Source organism: Coccinella septempunctata, chromosome 8 (genome assembly GCF_907165205.1).
Source record: "Coccinella septempunctata chromosome 8, icCocSept1.1, whole genome shotgun sequence".
Classification (NCBI taxonomy): Eukaryota; Metazoa; Arthropoda; class Insecta; order Coleoptera; family Coccinellidae; genus Coccinella; species Coccinella septempunctata.
Window position 1 is genome coordinate 26,679,891 of NC_058196.1, and position 27,339 is coordinate 26,707,229.

At 35.6% G+C, this 27,339-nt stretch overlaps 1 protein-coding gene across 4 annotated transcripts in view; it reads right to left on the reverse strand.

The window, feature by feature from the left end:
• Positions 1–982: 982 nt before the first annotated feature.
• The window catches only part of LOC123319057 (homeotic protein antennapedia-like), a 224,563-nt gene continuing 198,206 nt past the window's right edge, over positions 983–27,339 (reverse strand). For all 4 annotated transcript variants that reach the window (XM_044905902.1, XM_044905905.1, XM_044905903.1 and 1 more), the window contains 2 exons: positions 20,004–20,947; positions 983–2,984 (listed from right to left, as the gene is read on the reverse strand). In XM_044905902.1, coding sequence (XP_044761837.1) covers positions 2,734–2,984; positions 20,004–20,730 — 978 coding nt within the window. In that variant the 5' untranslated portion in view covers positions 20,731–20,947 and the 3' untranslated portion in view covers positions 983–2,733. The remainder of the gene's footprint in view (positions 2,985–20,003; positions 20,948–27,339) is intronic.

Sequence of the window (27,339 nt, forward strand, 5' to 3'; positions counted from 1 at the left end):
ATCTTTCCTACTCAGGTATTCTTTCCTGTAATAGTACTACTTTTGAAGGTTATTTTTTGCTATTTATTATGGTTTATAAGCCAATTCTCATATTTTCGTTTCTTCAAAAACTCAGTAAAATTTATAATTCTGATAAAATCAATTAGGTTGGAGGACAAATGTCGACGATTCTTTTTATTTCTTCATTATTCATTTTCCATTTTAGCCTATTTGTCTAGACGAATGAAAAATAAATAAAAATAATCATAAATTAATGATAATAAGTAATAAATTTAAAAGAGGATATTGATAATAAGGACATTTTCAGTTGGTGTTATTCAATTCTCATTTTCTGCAGATTGTTTTGAAATGTTAAAATAAATATTATACATATCTATATTTCAATTATATCCAATTGAAGATCACATCACAAGAATGGATAAACTACTAGCATCCATATAAATGAAAACAATAATAATTCTACAAAAATTCAGAAAAAAAAAGAAAAACACTTAATATACAAAAAACATGCAATCTAATAGAAAATGCAATCCAAATCATGCTGTTGGTGGAAACACTTCTTCTACCTTGGAATCTTCAAGTACTTCCAATGTCTTTTTGGGTGTTGCTGCTCATCATCCATATACTCTCGTTGTTGTACCTTCATAAAACAAAATTATATGTGTATTATCTGCAATATGAGAAACTAAATTAAAACTATACCTTTCCAATCCTTCTTTCTTTCCAGTTCTTATGGCATATTTTTCAATACTGGCTCAAAAAGGCATACATACATATATACATAGTCCTGCAACAGTTAATTAGAAGTAGAACAATGTGAAATATAAATATACCGGACTACCTACCATTACTTCACTGCTAATTGTATATTATTGAATATTGTGTATCGAAATGTCTTTTTTTTTCTGTTATTGTTTCTTTTATTGTGCTGAATATTTTGAATGAATTTTCTGTGTGGGGATGAAATAATACAGATTTTAAATCAATTTACAATAATATTTATTTTTACATATATTATATATGTACGGTATATATATAAGATGAAATCCACAAGACAAAATCCAAGTTTGAAGTATATTACCAGAATTTGCATTCATCAGTAAATTTCATTTGTAACTAAAATACCACTGGGTAAAAAGTATCTTCGAACGAGAGGATTTTTTCCAGAATTACAAAATGAGAAATTGATTTTGAAATTCTGAATTCAGAATTTGTTAGGTTCATCAAACTCAGCAGATAATTCTAAATCTAAATGTTGACACCACAGCACAAAGAACTATCTTCTATTTTATCCATATAGGTACAAATATACAGCAAGTCGTACCGCGACCATATTTTAGAGTAATATATAACGTGACTTTCGAAAAATATGAGTTATACAGTCGAAATCCATAGATCTGATAAAAAATCGTATAACATCGAAATTTTTAATTGTTTTCGTTTCACTGAAAAGTCATGGTTTTGTTTGTGCTTTTATTCTATTAATTATGAATTTACAACTCATATTTGTCGAGAAAAGATAGTACGATAACCGATTTTTCAGTGGGGTTCAAATAGAATTCTATAGGTACATTTTTAGAAAAGATTATAATGTTAACAAAGAATTCACTAACCTATTAAATCTGCCCAACCCTTTTTACATATTCTTTTCTCTTTATAAAATAGTTAATTTTAAAAATTACGTATACTGAAGTTTGTAGCATAGTTACGTATTTCGTTATCAATTTATCACTGGCAATTCAGAAATCAACGAACTTTATCGAATTGCTTCCCAATTATAATGGTATATAAAATATGTCTCTCTCTTGCAGAAAATGAAAAATTTCTAGTTCAAATCGAGTGGTGTAATGAAGTTTATTTACATAGGAGAACCTAATTGGTACAGGCAAACTCAAGGAAATTGAATTTACAATAGGAACTAGTCGAATATTAATTTTGATGGGTGTAAAATTGAGATCTTCGACTTATTTTTGGATTTTAATGTTTTTATAATTTTGAATTTTGGATCCTGTTTCAATTTGCCTTTACCAAAGTGTAATCAACAAACTCTACAAAGATAATATTACTCTACCTTTGGCATGAAAGTGCTTTTTTGTATATCGTATATTTCATATCCTTCATTATAGGATTTATGTACAGTTTCTTTATACTTATTGGTATTTAAACTCAAATATACATACATTAAAAGTATCTACAGTTTAAGTAAATAATCTACTTCTTGTACACTTTCACTTAACCATTCATTTATTCTCCCTTTGACTGATTCCACACATTTTACAAAAGAGTAAAGTTATCGCCTTTACTTGAAGATTCTCACTTTTAGAATCGAAAAAATCCTCCACGAAGTGGAAAAATTTTGAATTATTTTTACACTGGGGGGTTGGGGATGAATTTGGCAGTTTTTCTGCTTCACTAAGATTGCACGTGACACTGGCCTCTGAAAAATTCGTTTGAGTCCAAATCAAATTTCCGCGCGAATAATATTAAAAAAAAATAATAATAATAAAAATTATATTATCTACATTTTCATAAATAAATAAACTATAATATCGCTCTGTCATATGCGTTTTTCGATATACAAACTAACTTATATCGATGTTATTATACACAAAGACTTTCTGAAGAGGTCAATACGGTTGCTTGGGGACAATTTGGAAGGACCTGGAGGTAAATGCATTTTGAAAATGACTACAATGTATAATTAGGTACATATGGTTAGTGTTCAGAAGACGTCTACTGAGGAGATCCCTGAGGACTGATATCGTCGCCACCACCCTCCGAACCGCCTTCTCCTTTGGTTTTGTTCTCCTTTTTCCACTTCATGCGCCTGTTCTGGAACCATATTTTTATCTGTCGCTCGGTTAGGCACAGCGCATGCGCGATCTCGATGCGTCGCCTCCTGGTTAGGTATCTGTTGAAGTGGAACTCCTTCTCCAACTCTAACGTCTGGTACCTGGTGTAGGTTTGGCGTCCTCGTTTCCTTTCTGGAAAAAAAACATAATAATTAGATCCAAGACCTTAAAATTCTATGTGAAAAACTTTATTAATATCAAAATACAGGTAATTTTATAACATTTAATAGAATGGACAGAATAAACAGGGTGTTTTCAAAGGTGAGGCTTTTTTTGACAGATGGTAGAACACATCAAAATAAGTCGTTTAACCAAAAATTTTCTATATAAAATATCCAAGTTGGCTGAGATACAACCCCTAGAAGTTCGACAAATTTTCACTGAATTTCAAGTACGGGACTGTGGAAGGTGACTCCGGCAGCGCAAAAACGAAACAAAACATAAACATATGACTGGACAATGAATGGTTCAGTACCAAGTTCATCGGAGTAGATGCATCAGGTCACTTTTGAGAGAATAATAATTGTTGTATCGTGATTTTTAGGGTGGACAAAAAATTTAGGAAATCGAGACAGTTTCTTGAAAGTGCTTATGTTAGTTATGTTGAAAAAGTACTATGATGTTTCACCATTTCATCCCATTTTTACGAAGATTGTTGGAATATTCGAACAAGAAGATTATGATGCCCATTGTGGAAAAATTCGTGAATAATTGAGACGAATTTTATTGCTAAGATTTTGAAGTATTATTCTATTTTTTACTCTTGTGTTCTAAGTCTCTTCTGTCAGTTGGTATCGAAATGAGCAATATTATAAAATCTTCTTGAATTACTGTTGAACCACAAAACCTAATTCAGAATGTATAATGTACAGTATGGGCAAAATTGGTGATACATACAACTTTCTAACTCAACGAGATAGAGAAAAATGATTGTACCATTCATTCGTCTTTTTTCGAGAAAGTAATAATGCCATCAACTGCATTCCTCTATCTTCTTTTGTTTCCGAGATATAGGCCAAAATTGCAATTTGAGCGATTCAAACTCTGGTCATTATCTCCGTTTCTGTTTGTGCTAGGATGTTGGAATGAAAACATTATAGAGACACTTTTTTGATAGCAATCCAGTGGCGTACTATAATTTTTTTCTACAGGTTTATTTGCTGAGCTATAACATAAAGTTGTGGTTTTTCTTGTGAAAACAGTAGTTTGAACTGACTAAGAAAGAATCGCCATTTTTTAACATTTCAGAAATATATCATACATCGCCCTCAGTTTTTCTAAATCATTTTAAACTACTGTATTCAAAAGAAAAATACATCTTTATGTTATAGCTCAGCAAATATACCTGTTGGAAAAAATCATAGTACGCCACTGGATTGCTATCAAAAAAGTGTCTCTATTATGTTTTTATTTGAACATCCTAGCTCAAACAGAAACGGAGATAATGACCAAATTTGAAATTTAAATTTTGACCTATAACCCGAAAACAAAAGAAGATAGAGTATTGCAGTTGATGGCATTATTAGTAATGTAATTTTCCACTATCTCGATGGGTTGAAAAAGTTGGAATTCAGGTATCACCAATTTTGCCCACCCTGTACATGCAGGAATTTTCCTTTAAACATCTCAAGAAACTTCACAATATTTTGTGCACATGTTAAAAACTTTTTTCGAAGTTGAAAATTCGGAAATGAAAAATAAGTTGAATTATACAAAACTTCTAAAAAGAATATCAAAAACAATATTAACGCACCCCAATGAATATAAACTTCTTGAAGACAATACGACAAACTCTTCAGGAGTTTGCAACCATAAATCATGATTTTCTTCGTGCTCGTTGAAAGACGAATTGAATCCATTGGCCAATAATACAAATTGCTCCACTTGTTGCAACGATCGTTGCATCGCGAACCGCCTGTCAAACCCCTCGTCCGGCTCGCCTCAACCGTACCAGTTTCGTTAAAAAAAAATCGGTACCTGGACATCCGCAGAGCGGGGGGGAGAACAATCATCGAGAAATAATTATATACACGGGGGGAGAGATGGCGACCTTGCGACGCCAATCAAGAGGGCCCCCCCGGGCCGCATACGAGATAATGAGTTTATAAACGACGTATAAATCATCTTCGTCGCGTATTATCGGATCAACTAACGTTTCTCTCGTCCGTCCTCATTTGCCCCACAAAATTTGGAGTCCGATTGCTCAGAATTTGGGATCCGTTTCCGTTCGCGCCCAATAATCAAGATTCGTTTCGGCTTGGTCCTTATTGGATGCGGTCAGATTTCTTTTTAATGACTGGCAGAATATGGGGGACGTATCTGGGGTTTTTTCGGAATCGAATTATCCGCTTCTGGTGGGTTTATAGACGAAACCTACCTGATGGCTACGAAGAAATTTTTGTCCGATTTGGTGTTCAACGAAATTAGTCACAGGGGAATGATATTAACCGATTTATAAGCGAAAAATCCAACGAAAACCCAGGTCAATTTTCACACAGAGGTGATTCTTTGACTAGAACATGGAATCTGAATTTTTCGTCATTTTTTCATAATAAGATAGGAATGAATTTTACACAGAAACTTACTGGAATAAATTCTCTTCACATTAGTGAAATTCCCATTAAAATCGGACATTTGGTTCCGGAGTTATGTGAAGGACCAACTTCATATTCTTTACAATCTTTACATCAAGGATAAAAAAAATTATTTGGAAAAATGAAGTAAAATATGTTACATCTCTGTTAATTATAGTTATCAATAAATTTCAAACCCACTGTGAAAAAATTCCGCATAAAACATTCAATGCGAAATTTTGTAAAATAAAAAATAAACAAATATTGAAAAAATAGGGGGAGTCTGCGAGACTTGCTCAGGTAGGAGACTTGAACCACCTCGAATATTTCGATACAAATTTCGCACCACCGGTATCGTAAATAGCTTGCGACATACTTGTAACAAGGCAAAACAAGTGACGGCTCCATTTTGGCCGCCATCAGAACAGTTCGGGAGTGAGAGGGTTGAACGTGATTTTGTTGTTAGGAAGTAAGAAATTGAATAATTTTTGTTTGTTACACTGTCTGAAAAGTTTAATAGGTGCGTGGTTTCATTCAGTTTTATTGCTTTCATTGATTAATATTGTTTCACAAACAAACAAATAAAGGTTGTAAAAGTTTTAAGAAACCATCTGTTGAATAGACTAAAAGGGAGTGGGGGAGACTTGACCAATGCTATGGTCGGGAGACCATAATCAGTGGTCCTAGTTTCCCGCACTGAGCTAAGATAATAGTTTGCTTCAAAAAAAAAATTGAAAATAGAAATAAATATAAAAATAAACAAAGGTTCAAAAAAGTAAAAAATATCTCGGAAATAAGTGAGAGTGACACTGAAATAGAAAATATGTATTTCATACGCTGATACACCTGATGATGAAAACCTTGACATAGACAACCGTTGGTCATTGGAAATTCTTTCAAAGTTTTTCCTAATAAACAAACTTATGGTCAAGTCTCTCTCGCCCCATGTTCAACTCTCCTATGGGTTAGGAAGACATGAACCAATTTTCGGTTCGTAACAAAAAAAAAGCTGCACTCAAAATGTTCATCTCACCATCACTCTATTATTATCTATCGTTACCCATTTAGAAGTGATATCTTCACGCAAAAAAAATGAATTGCTACCATTTACAGATACAACTTAATAAATGTCTTAAGTGTGAAAAGGGGACTCCCCATATATTTTAACAGAAGATTCCTGAGGTCGAAAGACACACTTTTTCCCTCTACCATTTTTTCCAATTCGGCTCGATTTTAAAGATACAGGTTGATCAACATCCATAAAAAACGAGATAAAAGATGCATCTACACATTTTGGTGTCATTATTGTGTTTTGTGTTTCGAAACGTTTGAACATTCAAAAAAAATGAATGATTCCATATTGGAAATGAATATCAGAGCTAATATGGCTGGTTCAAGCTGAATTCATTATTAATACTGATAATTACATCGAGAGAAGAATATTCAATACTCATCGCCAACGAACTTAATTCAACTCATTTATTATTTTATAAATACTTCTTCGTTTGGCGAATGCAATGGTAAAGTGAGTTTATTCTTGATTTTTTGTCGACCCCACGTACGATAAATCGATTTTCCGCACCGGCTATCGCTCAAACCCTCTCTCGTTCCTATCACAATCTCATCATCGGACTGAGAGCGGACAGAGGCGTCGTCCTTATACGTTAATTAAAGAACCATCGAACTAATCAGACTTCACGTCCGTGTCGATATAAATCAAACCCGGGCGGAAAATAATTACACGTCTAGTTCGAGGCAGGGTTGCGTCCATCAGTTCTTGCATCCCAATCTAATATCCTTAATTAGATAACTGGGTGCCTCCGGGAATACGAGAGATTTAAAAAAAAGGGGGGCTCTCCGATCGAATCCTTTCGTTCTGAGCGAAAATAACGATTTCTCGTGATAATGACTCGTGAACAGTTGGTAATCCATCTCAGATGATAGAATTTCTATTACTTCCACTGATGAAATAAAAAAAATTTGAAAAAAAAGTTTTGACATAATTTTGGAAAAAAAAAATTTCAATTTCGATGAGATGTCTTCAAGAAACAAATATTTATCCATTTTCATCAAAACATAATTTCAATTTAACTAAGATTTGTGTGCGAAATACGAGAAACCTATCTTACGAATGAGCACAGAAATAATTGAAAAACGAAACGAGTTTAAAAAACTACACAAGGTGAATCTATGAGTTGTATTAATATTTCAACAGAAGATTCTGAGGTCAAAATGAACAATTTTTCGCTTTACCATTTTTTCCAATTCGGCTGGGTTGAAAACATATATTTTGTTGAAAATCCATAAAAAAATATTATTTACAGTTATATCTCACAAACCATTTTATCGAATGAAATGATTTTCGGAACATAGTTTTTCATTGATTTGGTGAAACTTTTCCGGACACAAAATTTCCTCCACATTCTTCTGTTTCTTCGTTATGACATACCTATAATACAATATAAATTCAAAGAACACAACTTTTAAAAATGAGTTGAACCATGAATAATTAGCCGTTTTAGAAAATAAAAGTATTACTCGTATTTTCTCATACCGTTTTCCAGTAAGCTGATATTGAAAAATAAAAAATATCACTGAAATTGCAAAAAAATTTTAATTTTGCTCTGTCTAAAAGATCAGCAGTTTGAGTTCACTCGATTTGAACGATTATGTTTACCATCATATTGGAGATGAATATCAGAGCTAATATGGGTGCTAAGCTGAATCCATTATAATTATCGAAAATAATCTAGAAATCAATAGAAGAAAATTCAACAATTATGGCCAACGAAATTGCAGTAACTGATTTATTGTATCATTATAAATACTACCTCGTTGATGGTATGAAATGAAAAAAAATTACTTTATGCTTGTTTTTCTAATATAATTGCAATAAGCTACTTATTGCCAAGATTGAAATGGTATATTTAAAGCTTGGAACACTCCAGTGCGAGGTTTCCAGAGGTGAATAGCTCATTATGAAAACTTTAAATGGCTTTATCTTTTCATCTAGGAGGAATTGGAAAAATGGTTATGGAATCTACTGTTAAAATACAGGGCGAGCCTTTGATTCGTACTAATATTTAAATAGTTCTTGAGGTTGAAAGAAACATTGTTTTCCTTTACCATTTTTTCCGAATCAGCTCGGTTTGAAGGATACAGGGTGTTGCAAAACCATAAAAAATGTAATTTTTAGTTCTATCTCACAAACGGTTTTATCGAAGGAAATGAATTTCGGATTATAGTTTTTCATTTATTTGATGAATCTTTTTCGAACACAAGATATCACCCACATCTCCCAGTTTTCTCATTATGACCATTACGTACCACAAAAATACCAAAGAACCCAACTCTTGAAACTGAGTTGGACGGCATGTAATGAATATTTGAACGTTTCGTAAAATAAAAGTATTCCTCCTATTTTCTCGTATAATGCGCAATTTTCGAGTAATTTAATGTTCGTAAATAAGAAATATCTGTGGAATTGGAAAAATTGGGTACTCTGACCGAATGCAACTCTTTTTGAAAGATACACAATTGTGTAGTGTCACAGATTTAGCTAGTCATTCTGAAGGTAATTCTGGTTTTTGTTTCACACAGCTCATTATGAAAACTTGAAATTTTTTTCATCAGGACTGAATCGGAAGAAATGCTATAGAAAAAAAGTGTTTCTTATGACCTCAAGAATCTACTGTTAAAATGACTCACCCTGTATGTATATGCACCAGTCAAAGACTAGTATCGGCGAGTTTTGTACCTTTTTTTGTATTGATAGTTTTTTTCAATATTTATTTTATATTTCTCGAACAAGGAACAAATTCCGAAAACCTAAGACGGTTTTCAGAAGAAAATCCTGTTTGTTTTTGATATGTTTGTATTATTCTGAGGATGAGACCTTCTGAACATCACGTTTCAGTAAAATAGAAAGCATGAGACTTGTTGTGAATCAAGTTGTAAGGAGCATATAGCCACTTAACGAACCAAATGAGCAAGAAAATCAAGTCGAGAAAAGAAAACCCGAAGAAAACCCTGACAAATTTAAGCCCATCGTTCATCCATTCAAGCCCGAGTTGAACCGGGACCAAGAACCGAAGAAGGCAGTCGTCTTATCCTCCTTCACGAACGTTCTATTTGCGTTATTATCAGAGGATCCTATCAGGAAACCTGATTAGTTAATAAATAACCGTCTCTTCCGCCCGAGGAACAACACACAAAAATAGTTTTCCGATAGATATATATCGCGTTTCTACTCTTCCACCCTCTTCTCTTGGCTTCAATTCACACACATGTTCGTTCCCACTTTTTGCCGCCATCGTTATACGTCAGGTCTGGTCGTTTGTCTTCCTCACCCTTGAAGTTTACAAGTTTGTTACGCCTTTGGATTCTACATTTGGGGTCCTGGGAGAATCGGTACAGAGCGACCGACGGAGGATGTGCATCGTCTTCCTGCTTACGCTGCGTTTGTTTCAAGCGACTGGGGGGGCATTAGATTCTGGATTAAGGCGGATTGGAATCGGTTGGGAATAATTGAATTGTTAGGGTTGAGATTGAGGCACAATTTCGCAATGAAAAACTACTCACGAAGATTGTTTGAACGCACTTTAACGAAAAAATAAAAATGGTGAGTTTATGCAGGGTTACTGAGGACTACTATAGTAGTCTATCTAATAAAGGGACCAATCTAATTGGCACCTATTTGCCATCTGCCCATGCATGGACCCTTTCTTAGTTCTTAGTAACTCTGCATAAACTTACCATTACACAAAAGGAAAAACTAATAGTTCATCATATTATGGAAATCAACTATACTCGTAGATATATTTCAGGTGCAGATCAAAAAGGGAAATCCTTTAAAAATTTAGATTTCACGAACGAATGAAATGATTTTCGCAATAGAGTTTTTCATGAACGAAGAGAAAAAGTTCCTATGCCCACAATCTTTATTAGATGTTGAAGACTACTATAGTTTCGAGACTTTCAATATAGTCTCATTTTCAAGTCACAAAGATACAAGCCATCATCAATTACCTGTATTTAAAAGGATTAAGAGGTAAGCAGATATACGAGGATGTACTGATATCTAGTTAGCCTAGACCAGATATTGCGTTACCTTGCAACGAACAATAACTCATTAGGAGTGTCAATGTGAAGTTTGAGGTCAAAAAAATAAACCAGAGTTACGCAATAAATTAAACGAAAGAAGATGTCCACCGAAATTGTGAAAATCGAAAAATTGGAGTATCGAGTCATCATCTAGTACCTGTATTTAAAAGGGTTAAGAGGTAAGCAGATTTACGAAGATATGCTTACAGTTTCTGTGTCAGTCCCCGAAAATATCGATGCAGGTCATGACATGATTTTATCAGACCGTCGAATTGGGCTAAAACGGATATCTGAAGTACTGAATATTTCATAAGAACGCGTTCATCATATAGTTCACGTCAATTTGTACATGAGAAAAATTGCTGCAAAATGGATCCCCAAATGTTTGAATGTTGACCAAAAGCGTGCAAGGGTAGAAGCATCGCGTTCGATCTGTGCTCGATTGGAAAACGATGTAGACTTCTTAAACCGAATTTTTACTATGGATGAGACTTGGGTACATTTCCACAATCCAGAAACAAAGCAACCATCGATGGAATGGCGACACTCTGGTTCTCCAAGACCTAAGAAGTTACGTGTCCAAAATCTGCTGGAAAAATTCTTGCTACAGTTTTTTGTGTTGTCTTGGAGTAATCATGATTGATTTTTTGGATAAGGGAAGAACAATAACCGGAGATTACTATTCAACATTACTGACCACTCTACGAGAAAAAATTAAACAGAAGAGACGCAGAAAGCTATCCAAAGTGGTTTTGTTTTTGCAGGACGACGCCCCTGCACACAAATCTCATGTTGCCATGCATAAAATTCGTGATTTAGGGTTTGAATTACTAGAACACCCCCCTTATTCACCAGATTTGGCTCCATCCGACTATTATCTCTTTCCTCAACTGAAAAAAGTTTAAAAAGTCGTAAATCTTCTTCCAACGAGGAGGTAATAAAAGCTGTGGAGGTCTGAATCGAAAAAATGGTAAAAGAATACTTATTTCGACCCCAATATTCTACTGTTGAAATATATGTACAAGTCAAAGACTCACATCGTTTAGGCTGAATAATTTTCAAAATGATGCAAGGTTTTATCACCCTTTTAGATTCAGTTATACATGCCTATAATCAATTTCTTGAAGAAAACACACATTTCCGTGACTTTACTCGACAATGTCCATATTTTTTCAATTACAGCTGACGTAACCTAATTCAAATTGTCTAAGTCAGTAAATTTCAATTTATTGTTACACAATGAATAAAGATTGTAGCAAAATTAATTCCCTACATCGTTCAAATAATAGTTATTGAATCGATTTCTCAGAGATTATGTACGCTATACGCATAGCAATTAATGTTTTTATGAACATTGATTAAAGCAGTCCATAATTTCAATGTTTTATCAATGGTTGTGAAACTATGTATGAGGTACTTCGTTAAACCAACTATTCTCAATGATTTTCCCGGTTCATTTTTCACTATTGTACTTTTTCCCCTTCAACTCTGATTTTCAACTAACAAAAGAATCCAGTTCGATTTTTTTTCAAATTTTACACGAGAATTCCGCCTGGATTTGGCTCCATGCCCCTCTTTTCTCCCATAATGGAATTATAATAAGCCACACCCCCCTTTTTTTCTCATTTCCCTCCGAGGATTCAATTGTTCGACCGAGTTGGAAACGTTGGTCCTCCATCCCGGATCCGGACCAGATTGTGAACGGTCAGGTCGCTCGGCAACGGGACAAGTTACAGTCTAAGCGACGCGTTCGTTTTTTGACAGCCAGTCACGAAAACTGACATGGGTCTGACATAACCTCTTGGCGTAAAGAGACTGTGGTATTCGCGTTCTTTTTCTTTTCCGAACGGTCACAGTCTGACGGTCGGGGGGGTCATCAGTCATAGCGGGCAGACAGCATCTCTAATTATGAAACTAGCACTTGTTCTGCAGCCAACGCAATGGTGGTCGAGCATGGCGCAGGCAGGGAATCTTTCAAGTTTTCCTGTTTGTGTGTTTCACATCGCGTGGAAACGTCAACGACTATGTCGGTTGGAAGGCAGGGGTGGACCATTGAAATAAATTTCGGTTCGTGTTTTGAGGCATTTCAATTTTATGATGCCCTCTGAGGGTTATATTTTCCACATTTAATAATCTCTACACAGATGTACAGATATTGAATTTTTTTCCATGGAAAAACATTTTTTAATCAAGAAGTTTTTGAAAATCAACCGCAATTTTCCAATAAAAAGTATGCCAATTCATTAACATTTTTTTGAATTTTTGTCAGGAGGCCCCCCTTTTTCGGAGTTAAAGCCCCCCGAATTTAGCCCTAAAAATAATGCCATATTTTTGAGAAAAATCTGAGAACGTAATCAAAAAGTTGAAATCAATACGAGTCCTAATATTACCCATTAAAAAAAAAAATTTTAAAGGGAACCGGATTCTGGGATAAAAAAGACAAGACAATTTTCAGGGCAAAATTTCAGGTAGAAATCAAAAAACCAAAATTTGGTACCTTAATTTCAGTTTACCCTGCAGAGTTTCAAAATTTGATTTTTTTTTTCGTTTACTTGATCATTTTCCGTCACATTTCTAAAACGAATCGCTTATGACTCTACCAACAAAATAAAGAATACGGTACTGATCACTTAAACATATAATTACACCACTTGAGGGCCTGTTGAGCTTAAAAACGTGAGAACCATAAACAGTACAACCATATTTAAAATGAAATTATCTGGAATATCATGTTACATTTTTTTTCATTCCTCACATTCCTACAAGTCAGATCCTTTACATATCGTAAGAAAAGTGGGCTAAATTTACTGATTTTTTCTACTTCAAAACTGAGCACAAGGAATATCTAAGCCCTTACCCATCAATTTTATCGGTACAATAAATTGATGAATTCAATCAATTACGTTTGTGAAATGATATACTCAATTATATCCAGTCTTATCTAAAATTGCTAGCTGTTCTGCTCTAGAAAAAAAAAACGTGAAAAAAACCGTTTCACCCATTACTTATTTATGGACACCCTGGAGCTGTTTGAAATTCTATTAATGGGAGATAGTGGCAGTTTTTGCAGTCCGGCCTGATCGGAATTGGATTATATTCAATAAGCAGGATATAATTGTTGTTATTATAAAGCCATAAATCAAACGGAACGTGTGTGTATCAACTTTCTTTCCATATTAATTGATAATTTTCTCACTCAGTTCACTGGCGATTCTATTCCTGGGATACTCATTAACTTCAAATTACAGCGATAGCCTGTATGAGTTTAATGTGTGGTTTTTATGTGGTTTTAATGCGGCAATTGGTTATTAGTGACCAGCACCAGGATCTGTCTTCCCGGCTAAAAAATCCTAGCGGTTTCATGCTCAACAAACTGAGAAAAGATTCTGCAGTAGTAGTTATCTTTGATTTCCATGAACATATACTTAAATATAAGTTTTAACATAAAACAAACAACTCGTAGTCATGTTCGAAACATTTGTGAGCTCTGGTAAAATACACTGATAGCAGCTAGATTACGAAAACAATACAACCACTCAATTGGTCATTTTCATGATGTAACTAATTTTTCACAAATTGAAAAACTGAATTCATATAAAGAAAAAAGTCCCGGAGATGAAAAAAAATTATTTAGACTACGTAAAATTATTATATTATATTATATATAAGATACTAAAGAGAAATTGATTGAAAATTTTATTTGAAAAATAAACTAAGTAAATACCGAGTTAATTTTTTTTGATATTTCGAAGAACTGATTGAAATGATTTTCATTTCCTTGATTACTTCAGCGAGGTGTTAAAGAGGTTGGAAGTTCATATTATTTACGAAAAATTTATTTATTATAATTTTTATTAACCATAAAAATTATTTTGAAATTTTGCACGTGCTGAGACTTTTTATTTAAATTTTTATGCAAGTCGATGGCGTATTAGGGAGGGGCACAATATTTTTACGTTTATTATATATATTGTGATATTTTTACACTATTTTCTGCTATTTCGTGATTATTTTGAATACTCGACCAATTGGATACAATTTATATAAAAAAAATATAATTTTACTTTTATTTATGAAGATTACCAAATGCTAATATTAATTTTCCCCTGCCCCCCTCTTCAAAATTAATTGTACAAAACTTAATCAAAATTAGGAGAGTATAACCATAATCGAAAGAAATTTACTTCCATCGTCTATAACATGTATTGATGAAGATCTTCGAAGGCCGAAATCCGCTTCCTACCAGGAATTCCCACACAGACCGCGGGCATATTAAAAGACAATAAAATAAACAATTCGGACCGCATTACGACCACATAACCTAATAATAATTACCGGATGAAAAGGGCCAAATAATTTACTGCACTATCAAATCTCGCCGCCTAACAATTTATCACACGGAATGCTTATTTAATGGCGCCGAACAGCCACGGAAGGACACGAACGCGGATCCGACGGTGGCACATCCTCGCTGTGGAGTCCTCATAAATTGTTGGTTCAACAAGTAGCCTATATACCGTGGCGGTTATATTGTTATTACCGTGCTTATGGTTGCCAACAGATGTAAATTCCTTCTCTATTAGTCTAATCGTATCTATATATCCTCGGCACTTTGCAGATCGTCGAGAGGTCTCAGATACATCGGCGGAAAACCGGATTTTCCGGGTTTTCCCGGGAAAATTTCGACGGGCGTCTTAGGCACGACGATGTAGCTCAGTGACTGTCCTTGATTGTTGCGTTATTGGATTCATTGTCGTTTGTCTGACGTCTAATTGACACTAATTGAACAATTGAGCAGCAGTTTCGATCGGATAAACCACTGACATTTGATAATACGAAAGGTCCCACTCATATTTCAGAAGGAAAAAAAAACGAAGCAGTAATTTGTCACGTATTCGATAAAAGAGAAATACGTCCTCCTTGGCGGGTTGCACAATTTATTAAGAATTATGACATATAGAGCAGACACCTTCAAAAAATTTGGGGGAAATGATAATAGAATACTATTAAAAAAAAATCCACATTTCATTTCGTTGTTACTAGTTCAGGGTGCATTAATCAAGGAAATATCCTTGTTAAATAACTATTAATTTTCGTTTAATATCAAGCAATTTAGAATGCCTTCAAAATTTTGATATGTCGAGTTCAATTCGTCGAATAATGAAGACGTTCTACTTGAAATATAAAAATATAATAATAAAATTCTTGCAGAAATATCAAATGAAATTTCTTCAAATTTGATGGAAAATTCTGTGTTTATTTATAGATGTTCAAGGGTGGATTAAAAGTAGCGAAACATTTTGAACATATGAATTTGTAAGTGGGGAAAAAAATCTGAAAACCACAGAAATCTCTAGTGGAGAAAAAGCTATTGTAGATTTTCCGTCCAAGAAATTTCTGTTGTTTCTAGATTATATTATATTTATTTTCTCAGCTTCGTATATGTTTTCAGAATCAGAATCAAGGCATTTGAATCAATACTGAAGCTGGTTGAATCTTTGACTCGTACAAATATTTAAACAGTAGATTGATGAGGTCAGAGAAAAACACTATTTTTTTTTTACAATTTTTTCCGAAGTAGCACTGTTTATAAGATAAAGGCTGTTGCAAAGCCTTAAAAAAATGTTATTTTTATTTCTATAGTTTTATCGAATGAAATTAATTAGGAATATTGTTTTTCATTTAGTTGATCAATCTTTTTCGAACAAGATATCACCCACGTGTTCCAGTTTTCTCATTATGACCATTACCTACCATAAAAATACCAAAAATTCAAAGAGAGCAACTCCTGAAACTAAGTTGGACGCTATCTAATGAATATTTGAACGTTTTGTAAAATAAAAGTATTCTTCATATTTTCTACGCCATTTTAGAGTAATTTGATGTTCAAAAATTAAAATGTATCTGTGAAATTCGAAAAATTGGGTACTTTGGCTGAATGCAACTCTGTTCAAAAGATCCACAGGTGTGTAGTGTTACAGATTGAGCTAGTTTTTCTGAAGGTAATTTTGTTTTTCCAGGGTTGGCACAGATCATTATGAAAACTAAAAAGGCTATATCTTTTTATCAGTGTTTTTCTTTGAACTCAAGAATCTGCTGTTAAAATATTTGTACGAGTCAAAGACTCACCCTGTATAGGGAGATATTAAATAATATTATTCGCGATGGCAGTTCAACACAGAAAAATTGTGAATATTCTTCGAAAATAGGGAATACCTAATTTGATATATTTCATATATTTTTCAACGTTGAACACAACGTTGAATATAATCAAGAAGAGCTCACTAGATAAATAATTCAAACAATTCCCAACTGATAACTAGCTGTTGGAAACAGTTGCCGATGGCAAAAATAAACGAATCAAATAATATGTAGATGTACCTGACTTACGAGAAATTTTAAAATGAAGTTTTTGTAACCCTCGAGTATTGATTGTTCAATTTGCACACAAAATAATGTCCATGGAATATCAAAGAACAAGTTCACAATTTGAATCTATTTGGACATACAGGGAATATACGTGAAGATCCCAAATTAATTCTGGAAAAAATAAAGAAAAATTGCGAGGACCATACCAACCACTGGAGTTCTTCAAAGTCCTGCTCTATTTGCTCAATATTCGAGTATCCCCGAAAAATGATTGCCACACCAGAAACCAATAACACCTCAACGAGAACACAAACTCAACTAAATCCAGTAAAGTCAGCCTATTTGCATCAGCAAAACGTAATAGTTCTCCCCAAATATAGTCATAAAACCACAGGAGTTCTTAAGCAGCCTTATACCTGTCCGCACAACATCGATCCCATTCTAAATAGGAAAAAAATGGTCCTTATATTCCAAGGTCATCCTCAGCCTAAACCCGTCTCATCTAGACCAAAAAAAAATTTGGGCAATCAGTTTTATCATCAAGCACAGCGTCGAAATCGAGAATTACAACAGCAAGAAGTATGCGTCGCATGACTGGACATCAAAATGAAAAACAACGCACCCACATCCCTGGTTTTCACCGCGATCCCTGCAATTGTGAAAACGGAAACAAAGGACATTGTTCCACGCCAGCATCGTAGCAACCCTGCAGTCGACGTAGACCGAAATTGAGATATCCCCGCTGACAGGGCTGCAGGTATTATGTAAAACTGTAACAGTAGACAAAAAGCGACCATAAATCTCAATATTTCCTTGACAATAATCGCTATAAATCGTGAAAGTTGGGCAATTTGAAAGGTACGAGACCATTGTTCAAGGTCTTGCCGCACAAAAGGGCCAGGATGCCGATTCTCCCCGAACTATCATGGTGTGGCATTTTGGAATTATACAAACGCGTAGACGGTTACCGGTATCACTGATGACGGATGAAGTAAAAAAAACTGTAAAAAATTGTCTTCGAATTCGAGACCCCATCTCGCAATTTCATCAGACAGAGTGAGGAAAACTGAAATGTTATCGATCCTCAAAAAATTATGTTGGAAACACGAAAAGGAACCATTACCAAAATTTTGGGATGCTGAATGATCAAACATGATGAAACATGATTGATTGCTCCTCACACCACAATCTGCTTACCAAAAGCTTTGTGATTCGTGGAAGAAGTAAATATGGACAAAATTTAAACGGAAATAAAAGCATAACAAAGAAGATATTAACCGAGGTTTTAACTGAGGCAAGAAACAGCCAATCTTCATGGAGACATGAAGGATCAAGAAGACTCTCTCTTTTTTCATTATTTAGGATGAATCTAGCCCCTACTTCTAACATAAGCTATAGTAATAATCAAACTGACTTCTCATCCGAGGGTACATACATCATACATGCGACATTATAAGACCTAAGAAAGGAATCTAACTGGCAGATGGCGTTCATCGTCGTCTGCCCATTACATTTGTTTCTTCTTCAAAGCAATGGAGTTCTTAGTTCTTAGATCGTCACCATTAGAGGATAGCAATATCTAAGGTTACCACCAAATCTCATCATCAAGTTCAGTATGGTGAATTCATAAAAATTTGGTAAGGGTGTTAAACTATTCAGAGCTCTTGGAAATGCTGCATGAACCCATTCCAAAGTTAGAAAGGCTTTTGATCGTTTAGAAATTATGTGGTGCAAAGTTTGACGACGTGAAAAGTTGGACGAGCAAAAAGAAACCATTTGCCCAGTCTCCAGGAGGCTTGACTCATCCTTACCTCAAGGTCATAACATGTTCACTTGTTCGTATAGCCACAATCTGCATACAAGTAGATTTGTGGTAAGAGACAAAGTTGAATTCATCTAGGATATAATGGATTTCGAAATTTATGAAGGATTAATCAGGTTCAAATGGAAAGAAGAGTGAACAAAATGGAAAAGAGGTATGTTCGAACTCAGGGAAAGAATAGTCAATAACCATGAAGGCGTGAAGGACCAGGAGAAATATGTTTCCTTCTCCTCCAACATCTTGATGAATAATAAAGTCCGTATTGCTAGCTGATTAAGATAAGGTAGCAATAATCAAATTGATTTCTCACCCGAGGAAAGATATAGAGTATAGCAATTCTATAGGTAGATGCTCAGTCCCATTGCCTTTTCCCACTTCAGTAAAGGTAGGTTTATACAGCTTTCGTAAGGCTAGGAACTCAAACCTAGGTCTCAAATCTTGTAAAGGCTGCATAAACCCAGTACAAAGTTAGGAAGACCTTCAATTGATGAGGAGATATGTTAACTGGTGCAAATTTGATAACCTAAATTGTCAGAACAGCTGAAAGAATCCATTTTCCAGTTGGTTTGGCTCATCAAACTCAAATCCCAAAGATACTACACGAGTAATTGCATCGCAAAACCACAATCTGCATACAAGAAGATTTGTGGCAAGAGAAGAAGTAGAATGGAACTAGACTATCATGGATTTCAAGGTACAAGAGCAGTTAACACCACTCCAGGAAAGAGTTTCTGGAGAAGGAAGAAACCAAGAGAGAAATATTCAGGAGGAATCTTCCAAGAAGTACCTATTTGGGTCTGAGCAAGAATAGATTACCCCTCCTAACAGTTTTCCTCAAAGGTCATTGTCACCTTAGGAAGAATAATAATGATAATGGGCTTATCAAAAACTGACGAGTATAGATTCTGTGAGAAAGAGAAGGAAACTGCTGTTAACTTGGTTACAGAATGCCTCGCCCTTTCAAGTCTGCGTAAGGAATGTCTTGGACAAGAAAATCTTAGGAGGAATGAGTACTTAGCCTCCTTGAAGCCCTTTCAGAAACTGGAGTTCATCAGAAATCTGGAGCTGGAGGGCAAGCTGTAGCAGGCACAGTTGTGAGAACAGCTCTGATGGGTTGCACAATAGACCTTAAGGTCGAAGTGATATCACACTACAAACCACCATTCAAATGGGAATAGTCTACATAGGCAGGTAAAGAACAGCCAATCCCCAGAAGGAAAGGGTCAAGAAAAGAACCCTTCTGATATGTAACCCTTATTGCTAACTGATGAAGATCGTACTCACCAAACTGACTTCTCATCCAAGGGTATAGAGGACTAGGTAAGGTGGAAGCCGTGTTGTTGGCAGGTGGTTGTCCCTGAGGCTGAGGTATCGCTGCCTGTTGGTGGGCAGCCTGCGGATGCATGTTCGCATTCTGCTGCGCCCCGTAGAGCATGTGCTGCTGCTGGTGGTGCGGCTGTTGGTGATGCTGCGGGTGCTGCTCCTGCATATGGTGGCCCATATGGTGGTTGCCCATCTGCTGCGACGTGTCCAGTGGCGGGCTGCCCGTGGGCCCGAGCACGCAGTTCGGACTGACGGACGCGGCTTGGAGCTTACAACTGGCGTAAACCACAGGTGTTTGATGTCCATTGGGCGCGCCGTTGCCCATGTGCATATTACTAGGACTGTTGGGTCTGTAACCTTGCGCACCATCGTCCATAGTTTGGGCCTGGGCGCCGTAGTACCCAGCGTTCCTCACATCTATCCTGTCGTAGGGAGGAAATCGCGGGTACGGCATGCCTTGCGGCGGTTGGCCCGCGGCCGGCGGCCCGCCGTAGTGATGCGGCGGGATGCCCTGCCGCAGCCCAACGACCGAAGGGTCCCCACACGCGTTAGGATCCGTCTGAACCGCGCCGCCACCCTGAGGAACTTGCACTGCCGCACCGTAATGCTGGTGTTGGTGAGGATGTTCCGCCGATACACCGCCATTTCTCATGTCCGGCATGTAGTTGTTCGCGAAATATGAACTCATCTTATCCCCTTATTATTAATTAAACCTAAATCGAAATCACAGCAATTGTCGCACTTTCGTTTTTAGCAAACGCACTTTGGATCACAACAACGGCACTCTACTGAAGTAGATGCACACAATCATTTTAAACACAGATTTCACAGAAGCTCATCCACTTGGTCGATGCTGAGGGACGATATCCAGGCTACAATCTGAACCAACATGCAACGCTGATACCCTGAAACAGAAAGGTTGCTCTTAATAGGTTCCGAATACATTTTAGCAACGATTATTGCCAGTAGCCACAAAGCAAGGACGAGGTCTGAATGGCAAATGAGTTAAGTGAAGTTTTAGACCCAGGAATGACTGACACATGTACTTTGAGACAGATCGTCATTTGTCGTCATTTGAAAGGCACGGTTCATATACACACGTGGTCGCTTGGCGCAACACTTGCATCTAGTTATCCAGGATTTGAGAAACCTCGCTAAATTGGAGGGTTCGGACGGAAAGGAAGAAGTTCAACAGGGTTCCGGATGTTGATGAGCGATTAAGAATATTTTGGGCCATTTTGAACGTAGGAGTTCGATCATTTTTCCCAATCGAAGAGTTCTTAGGTTTGAGAATCCAAATAATTCACCGGTTAAATCTTAAAAGGATAAAATCCACTCAAGGATTTCGAGGTTATGGAAATTTTTCGCGACTTTTAAAAACTACCGAAACCGTTCAGTTTCAATTTTATTTGTATCATGGAACTGTTGGTTTTAATTCATTTTATTGTCTGAAGATCTTTTCATCAATATTTTTAAGCTTTTCCAATCAAAGTATCAAAATTTGTTTGATTGAAAGACGTTGATACATGCAAATTCCGTTAAAGTCGTGTGTCAATTCCAGCAGTTTCTACGCCCGATCACTTGAAATATTCGCTCGGAAACAGTAGCATTTCCTTCTCAACACTCGATAAATTTCACCTGCTCAACGTTGTTTGATACGAGTGAGCAAAAAAGATTATAATCTGAATGAAAGATTGATGAATATGATCATCGTCTTCAACCGCTTAGTATGAATGCGTTTATTATTGAAATGTGTGTTTCATTAACATCAACTGCCGTCATATTTCATTGGTAATTGCAAGATTTGAGATAATGTGAAATTTAATATCTCGTTTATGTTCATCTTTTATATTGACTGATATATGGACGTTGATTTAATGGATGTTTCCGCGGATTTCAGAGAAATCGACTGAACCTGACGAATTAATTATTAATTGCATTGTTGAATTATGTATGGTGGATATACAAGGTGTTCCAACTGACACTAGCTACTCTCCATAACTGATTTTATCACAAACGTTCTTATTGGTCAATATCTTTCGAATTTCCCTCCTTGTTTGCTGTTAAAGAATATATATTTATATACATACAAATTACGGTCCAATATTTTATCGAAATAATTCCTGAAAATTTTTAATAAAACTGGAAAAAATCTGGATGAATTAATTTTTATCGCATTACTCCACAACAGTTTCTGGTTGATGAAATAACGTATAGTTGCAGTTCCAGGAGTGATTTTGGGGGGAGGGGGGCTTGATTTTATATTTGGAATTCTATATGCTATAAATTATATATTTGAAAGAAAGGTTCTTTGAAACTTATTCGAATAAATATTTCTTATAGGAGGGGGGGGGGCAAGCATGGCCCCCCTCGCTGGAACCCCCTTAATTGCAGAATAAATTTTTCAATTCCATTGCTAGACCCCTAACCAATTCCTCATAGAATCTCCGAATAACGGCGAGCACTAACAAGCCGCAAAATTAATATTCATTATTTCCATTATAGTTGACAATTTCAAACATAAATTTAAATATTTGTTCCGAAATTAGCATTCGTCGGCGGGACTTTTCATAATTCGCAATAATAAACACACATAGATCGGCCTACGCGGCGCGGTATACGTTCGATACAATTTTACCATATTAAATTGAATTTATCAATTCGTATTTGTCTGGTTATTTATGCGGTATGCGGCTCTATGGCGATTCACGTTATATCCCAGGAATGAGTGAATGAAATGTGGGTAATATTTCAGCTAGCGCATTTCACGTTTATTCGTTTTATTATTTATTACTACTCATCATTTTTTTTTATATTGAGGGTCATTGAAAAGTTTGTTCGAAATTGTTGTTTTTATTATTGATTCTATATCGTGGGTTATTGATAAATTCATTTGAATTATTGGTTTTATTATTATTAATTTTATATTGTGGGTCATCGAGAAGTTCGAGAGTTCCCTACAAAAATTCATTAAAATTATTGTTCTTTTATTTTTATTTTTATATAATTATTATTTCGTTATTGAAGAGTTCGGAAATGATGTAAAAAAATGTATTCGAATCGATGTTTTAATAATTATTTATTTATATTGTGAGACATTGAGAATTTTTGTACAAAAATGTGTTCAAAATTACTTTAAATTATAAGGTTTAAAGAATAAAGCCCAACGAGAAGAGAAATGAGAAATGAAAAGCCTATTTTATTTTGATGTTGATTCCAACCAATTTCTTCACTAGTGTGATTTTTCTTTCAATTTTTTATAATGAAAGTAAAAATTTTATTTTCATTTATTACGTTTTGCAACAAGTCCATAAACACTTCTTGTACAAAATTCCTATTCTTGCCCAAAATCATTTTTTTTTTTGTAGAAAATATTTCAAAATTTTTTCAACTTTTTGATGAAGTGAAATGAAAATGGTAACAGTATTGATTTTAATATACATATTTTATAATTTTCAGAATATGATATAGCTGTCAGCTGTCGAATTGTCTGTCACTGCCCCAATGCACAGCGTTGCCATGTCCAGAAAAAAAATCCTAAAATGTACGTATGCAGATTTCGAAAATGTTGTTTCTTGTTGTTGAGAACTTAATAAAATTCCAAAAAACTCTACTGTATATGGCATCATTTCTTCCAGTTTGACTCCGATATTCTGACCCTAAGTGCATCGGCCCCTGCGTCCATTATGGCCGGTCGGCGACGTAGAAGATGTACGCATTTTTCCCGGCATTCCGGGAAAGTCGAGCGGCCCTCCGGTCACGTCTCGGGGACTCTCAGCGACGCTCTAATAGGAAAACTAATTGCCTCGGCTCCGTGCCACCCCTCGTGGGCGGGTGGATTCGGCCGGCCGTCTACGACACGCGATTTGTCAAGTTGAGATGTTCCGCACACATGCAATTCGTTAAAACCGCGGCCAGCCAACGTGACGCCGAGGCAGGGAAGCTACGCTTTTTGCGAAACCGACATTTTTTACCGCAGACATGTTTTGATGTACTCGCGGCTTTTGTTTTTTAATGTCGCAGATTTATGGGTCGGGCGAGGGGGGTGCGACGACGCGGGGGAGAGCAGCGGCGCATCTGTTGAAGTGGGAGGTTGGGAGGTATATAGGGAGTTCGACGAAGTGTTTGTACACGTGGAGATTTTCAGGTGATTTTGGATGTCGGGCAAATCAGATTTATTTGAAATAATTATGATAATGGACAGAATACGAGTTAACGAGTCACCAAAATTAACGAGTCAATAAAATTTGCAACCTGCCAAAATTAGCGAGTCACTGAATTAACGGGTCACCAAAATTAACGAGTAACGAAAGTTGACGAGTCGACCTAATTAACGAGTCAACCTAACCTAACCTAATTAACGAGCCAACCTAATTAACGAGTCAACCTCATAACGAGTCAATCTAATTAACGAGTCAACCTAATAACGAGCCAACCTTATTAACCAGTCAACCTAATAACGAGTCAATCTAATTAACGAGTCAACCTAATAACGAGTCAACATAATTAACGAGTTAAAAATCCTAACCTAATTAACGAGCCAACGTAATTAACGAGTCACAAAAGTTGACGAGTCACCAACGTAGACGAGTCATCGAAGTTAACCATTAGTCAGTCGAGTTAACGAGTCAGTCAACCACATAAGTTGAGAGATTAATCAAGTCACAAAGTAACTCAAGTTATACAGTCACTGATGTTATTCAAGATAACAAGTCACTAAAGTTAACGAGTCACGGAGTAACTCAACTCCACAAGCCTCTTATGTTAACGAGTGACTCAAGAATCACTAGAGTTTCAAGGTCTCTTCAGTTACTGAGTCTATCATTTCTGCCAAACTCAAACGTATGAGTTCCAGGAGTGAAAAATGAATTTTCGTATGAACTGAATCGAATTTTGTAGTAACTAAAGATTCAATTTTTATCTGTTCTCATCATGACATAGGTTGTGTGTATCTGTTATAAGATATCCACTCTACTAGTTTATGTTCTGTTTGTATGTCGTTGTCTATAGCTTTTACAGTATCCAATTATGAGGATTCTCGATGAGTAAATATGATAATAAGCCTGCCATTTGAACTGAAGGTATAAAAACTCATTAAAACACTTTGGTCCCTGAACGACCTGAGTTACGCCACTGTGGCAACAGAGAAAGACGAGAGGAAAGAGAATACACGGTTAGTGAATGTGCAAATGAGATTTCGACCCTGATTTCGTTCGTTTCATACCTTTTTTCACGTTGTAACAGACTGAAGCTCGAGCATCAGAACAAGAGGCTACAACGTTGGTTTGTATGATGAGGAATCTGTGTGGAGCGTATTCGTGTACACGGCGGTTTAAATGGATTCAACGCTGAAGGAGTTTTATATTTTGGAATAATTGGAGCTATTTCATTTGTTGCAACAGGATTCGAAAAAAAAATTAGGCAATAATCGATTCTTTGCTTGAAAAAAAATGTATTCGAAATTAAAATACAAAATTGAGTATTTAAACAGTTTAAATTACGATTAGAATAACAGGTGTTAAGATTGTTAGGTAATGTGGATATAAAAGAATTGATTCAGCAATTAAAAACAAATTGAAAAGAAAGTAAAACCAATACTGATGGACGAATATTTTATCTTATAAGTTTCAGTATTACAGTTGTTTATTTTCTATTATTGTTAATTTTGTTTTTGTGTTTGTATAAAAAAATTATTTTATTATGTTGAAACGGTCTCATTATCGGCAAAATTCGTAGGAAGATGCGACTGACAATTTATAAAATGAAGAGGACCGTCCAGCGACCGTTAATTGGCAGAGAGCTTAATGAGTTTTGCATGTAAATAGTAGTGGCTGCTCGACGGGATATAACTTTTAATTTAATCAAAGAACTTGACACTCCAGGGTGTTTTTGGACGGAATTGTTGTGCGTCAGAGGGGTTGAACGGGTAGCATAAAGGAGCTGAGGGGTGATGGGAAGGACTTTAATGCACGAGGTGCAAAATGTCCCCGGTTTTAGCGGTTTGGGGCGCGAAGGCTTCCTCTCAGGGCCAATTAATATCACCAACCCTTCCAGATGGAATGAGCAGATCCTGATTTCATTACTGGATCTAGAGTCAGAGGTGAGATGTCCCGGACAAGTGAAGTATGGGTTTGTATAATGAAGAGAGGAATTTGCATACGCAACAATGGATCGGGATTTGTGAACTAATGACGGCGTCTTAAAAAAAAATCTTATGAATGGTTGTTCTACTGATGTGACAATACATATAGTGAATAGAAGAAAGAATAACGGCAATATGTACGGTGAATGGGAATAATATTTAGATAGGCTAGAAAAATTGATAGCTTCGAGGGTTAGTTGTATTTTTTTTTACACCTGCAATTAATTTTTATTTTTTTCTTCAAAACCAGAAAACTGACAGAAACTTAATTGAGCATACATTCTATAGAAGCGAGAATGCAATAAAAAAAAATTTGGTGGTGTTCCCCCATTATTGCAAGGGGTAAAAAAAAACCACCCCTAAAATTTGATTCGCAAGAAACTTTTTTCATTACTCATATGTAATGTACACCATTGAAAGATAAATTTTTGATAGCTGATTCATTTTTAACAAATAAGGTTTCTTTCCATTTATTGCTAAAACAGTTTGTGGGAAAAATATTTTATCAATAGTCTGGAATTATTATATTTGAAGATATATCAGTCAATCAATCAATAATTTCGTGAAGAGTTCCGATTTATTCAAACGTTGAAAATATCATTATACAGTGAATGCTTCCACGTCGTGTAACAAAGTTTCTTTCCTGAAAAAATCGATATCTTCAGGTCGACCACGAAACTTTCCAAACGACAACTATCCTACCATCTCTTAGTCGATCTCATAAGCTGAGTACACAAGTGAGGGGTCGAGTGGTCGATAAAACAGCACTTTATATTTAAAAGTTGGCTTCTACACCAGGTTCCTTCATGCCTAGGATGAGAGTTTTAAAGTTCGATAATAGGGTGCGCCTGTTAATTTAATTGTTGATTGTTTATTAATGTTTATTTTTCGAAGGTTTACAAGGTTGATTTTAATGAGATTGTCGAATGTCTGGGGGTAAAATATCTCCATAGATAAATCAATTTCAAAGTTGATGACAAGTAACTTATCAACAAGAATCACCGGACTTTATAAATCGGTTCGGGTTTCACTAATCAAGAAAGATTAATTTGTCTCAAATATTTCGAATTGAGGTCGTTTTTTTGATTGCGAATTGGCTAGATAATCAGTCCAATATTTAACAAGGAGAAAGGATTCCGATTTCTTGATAAATAT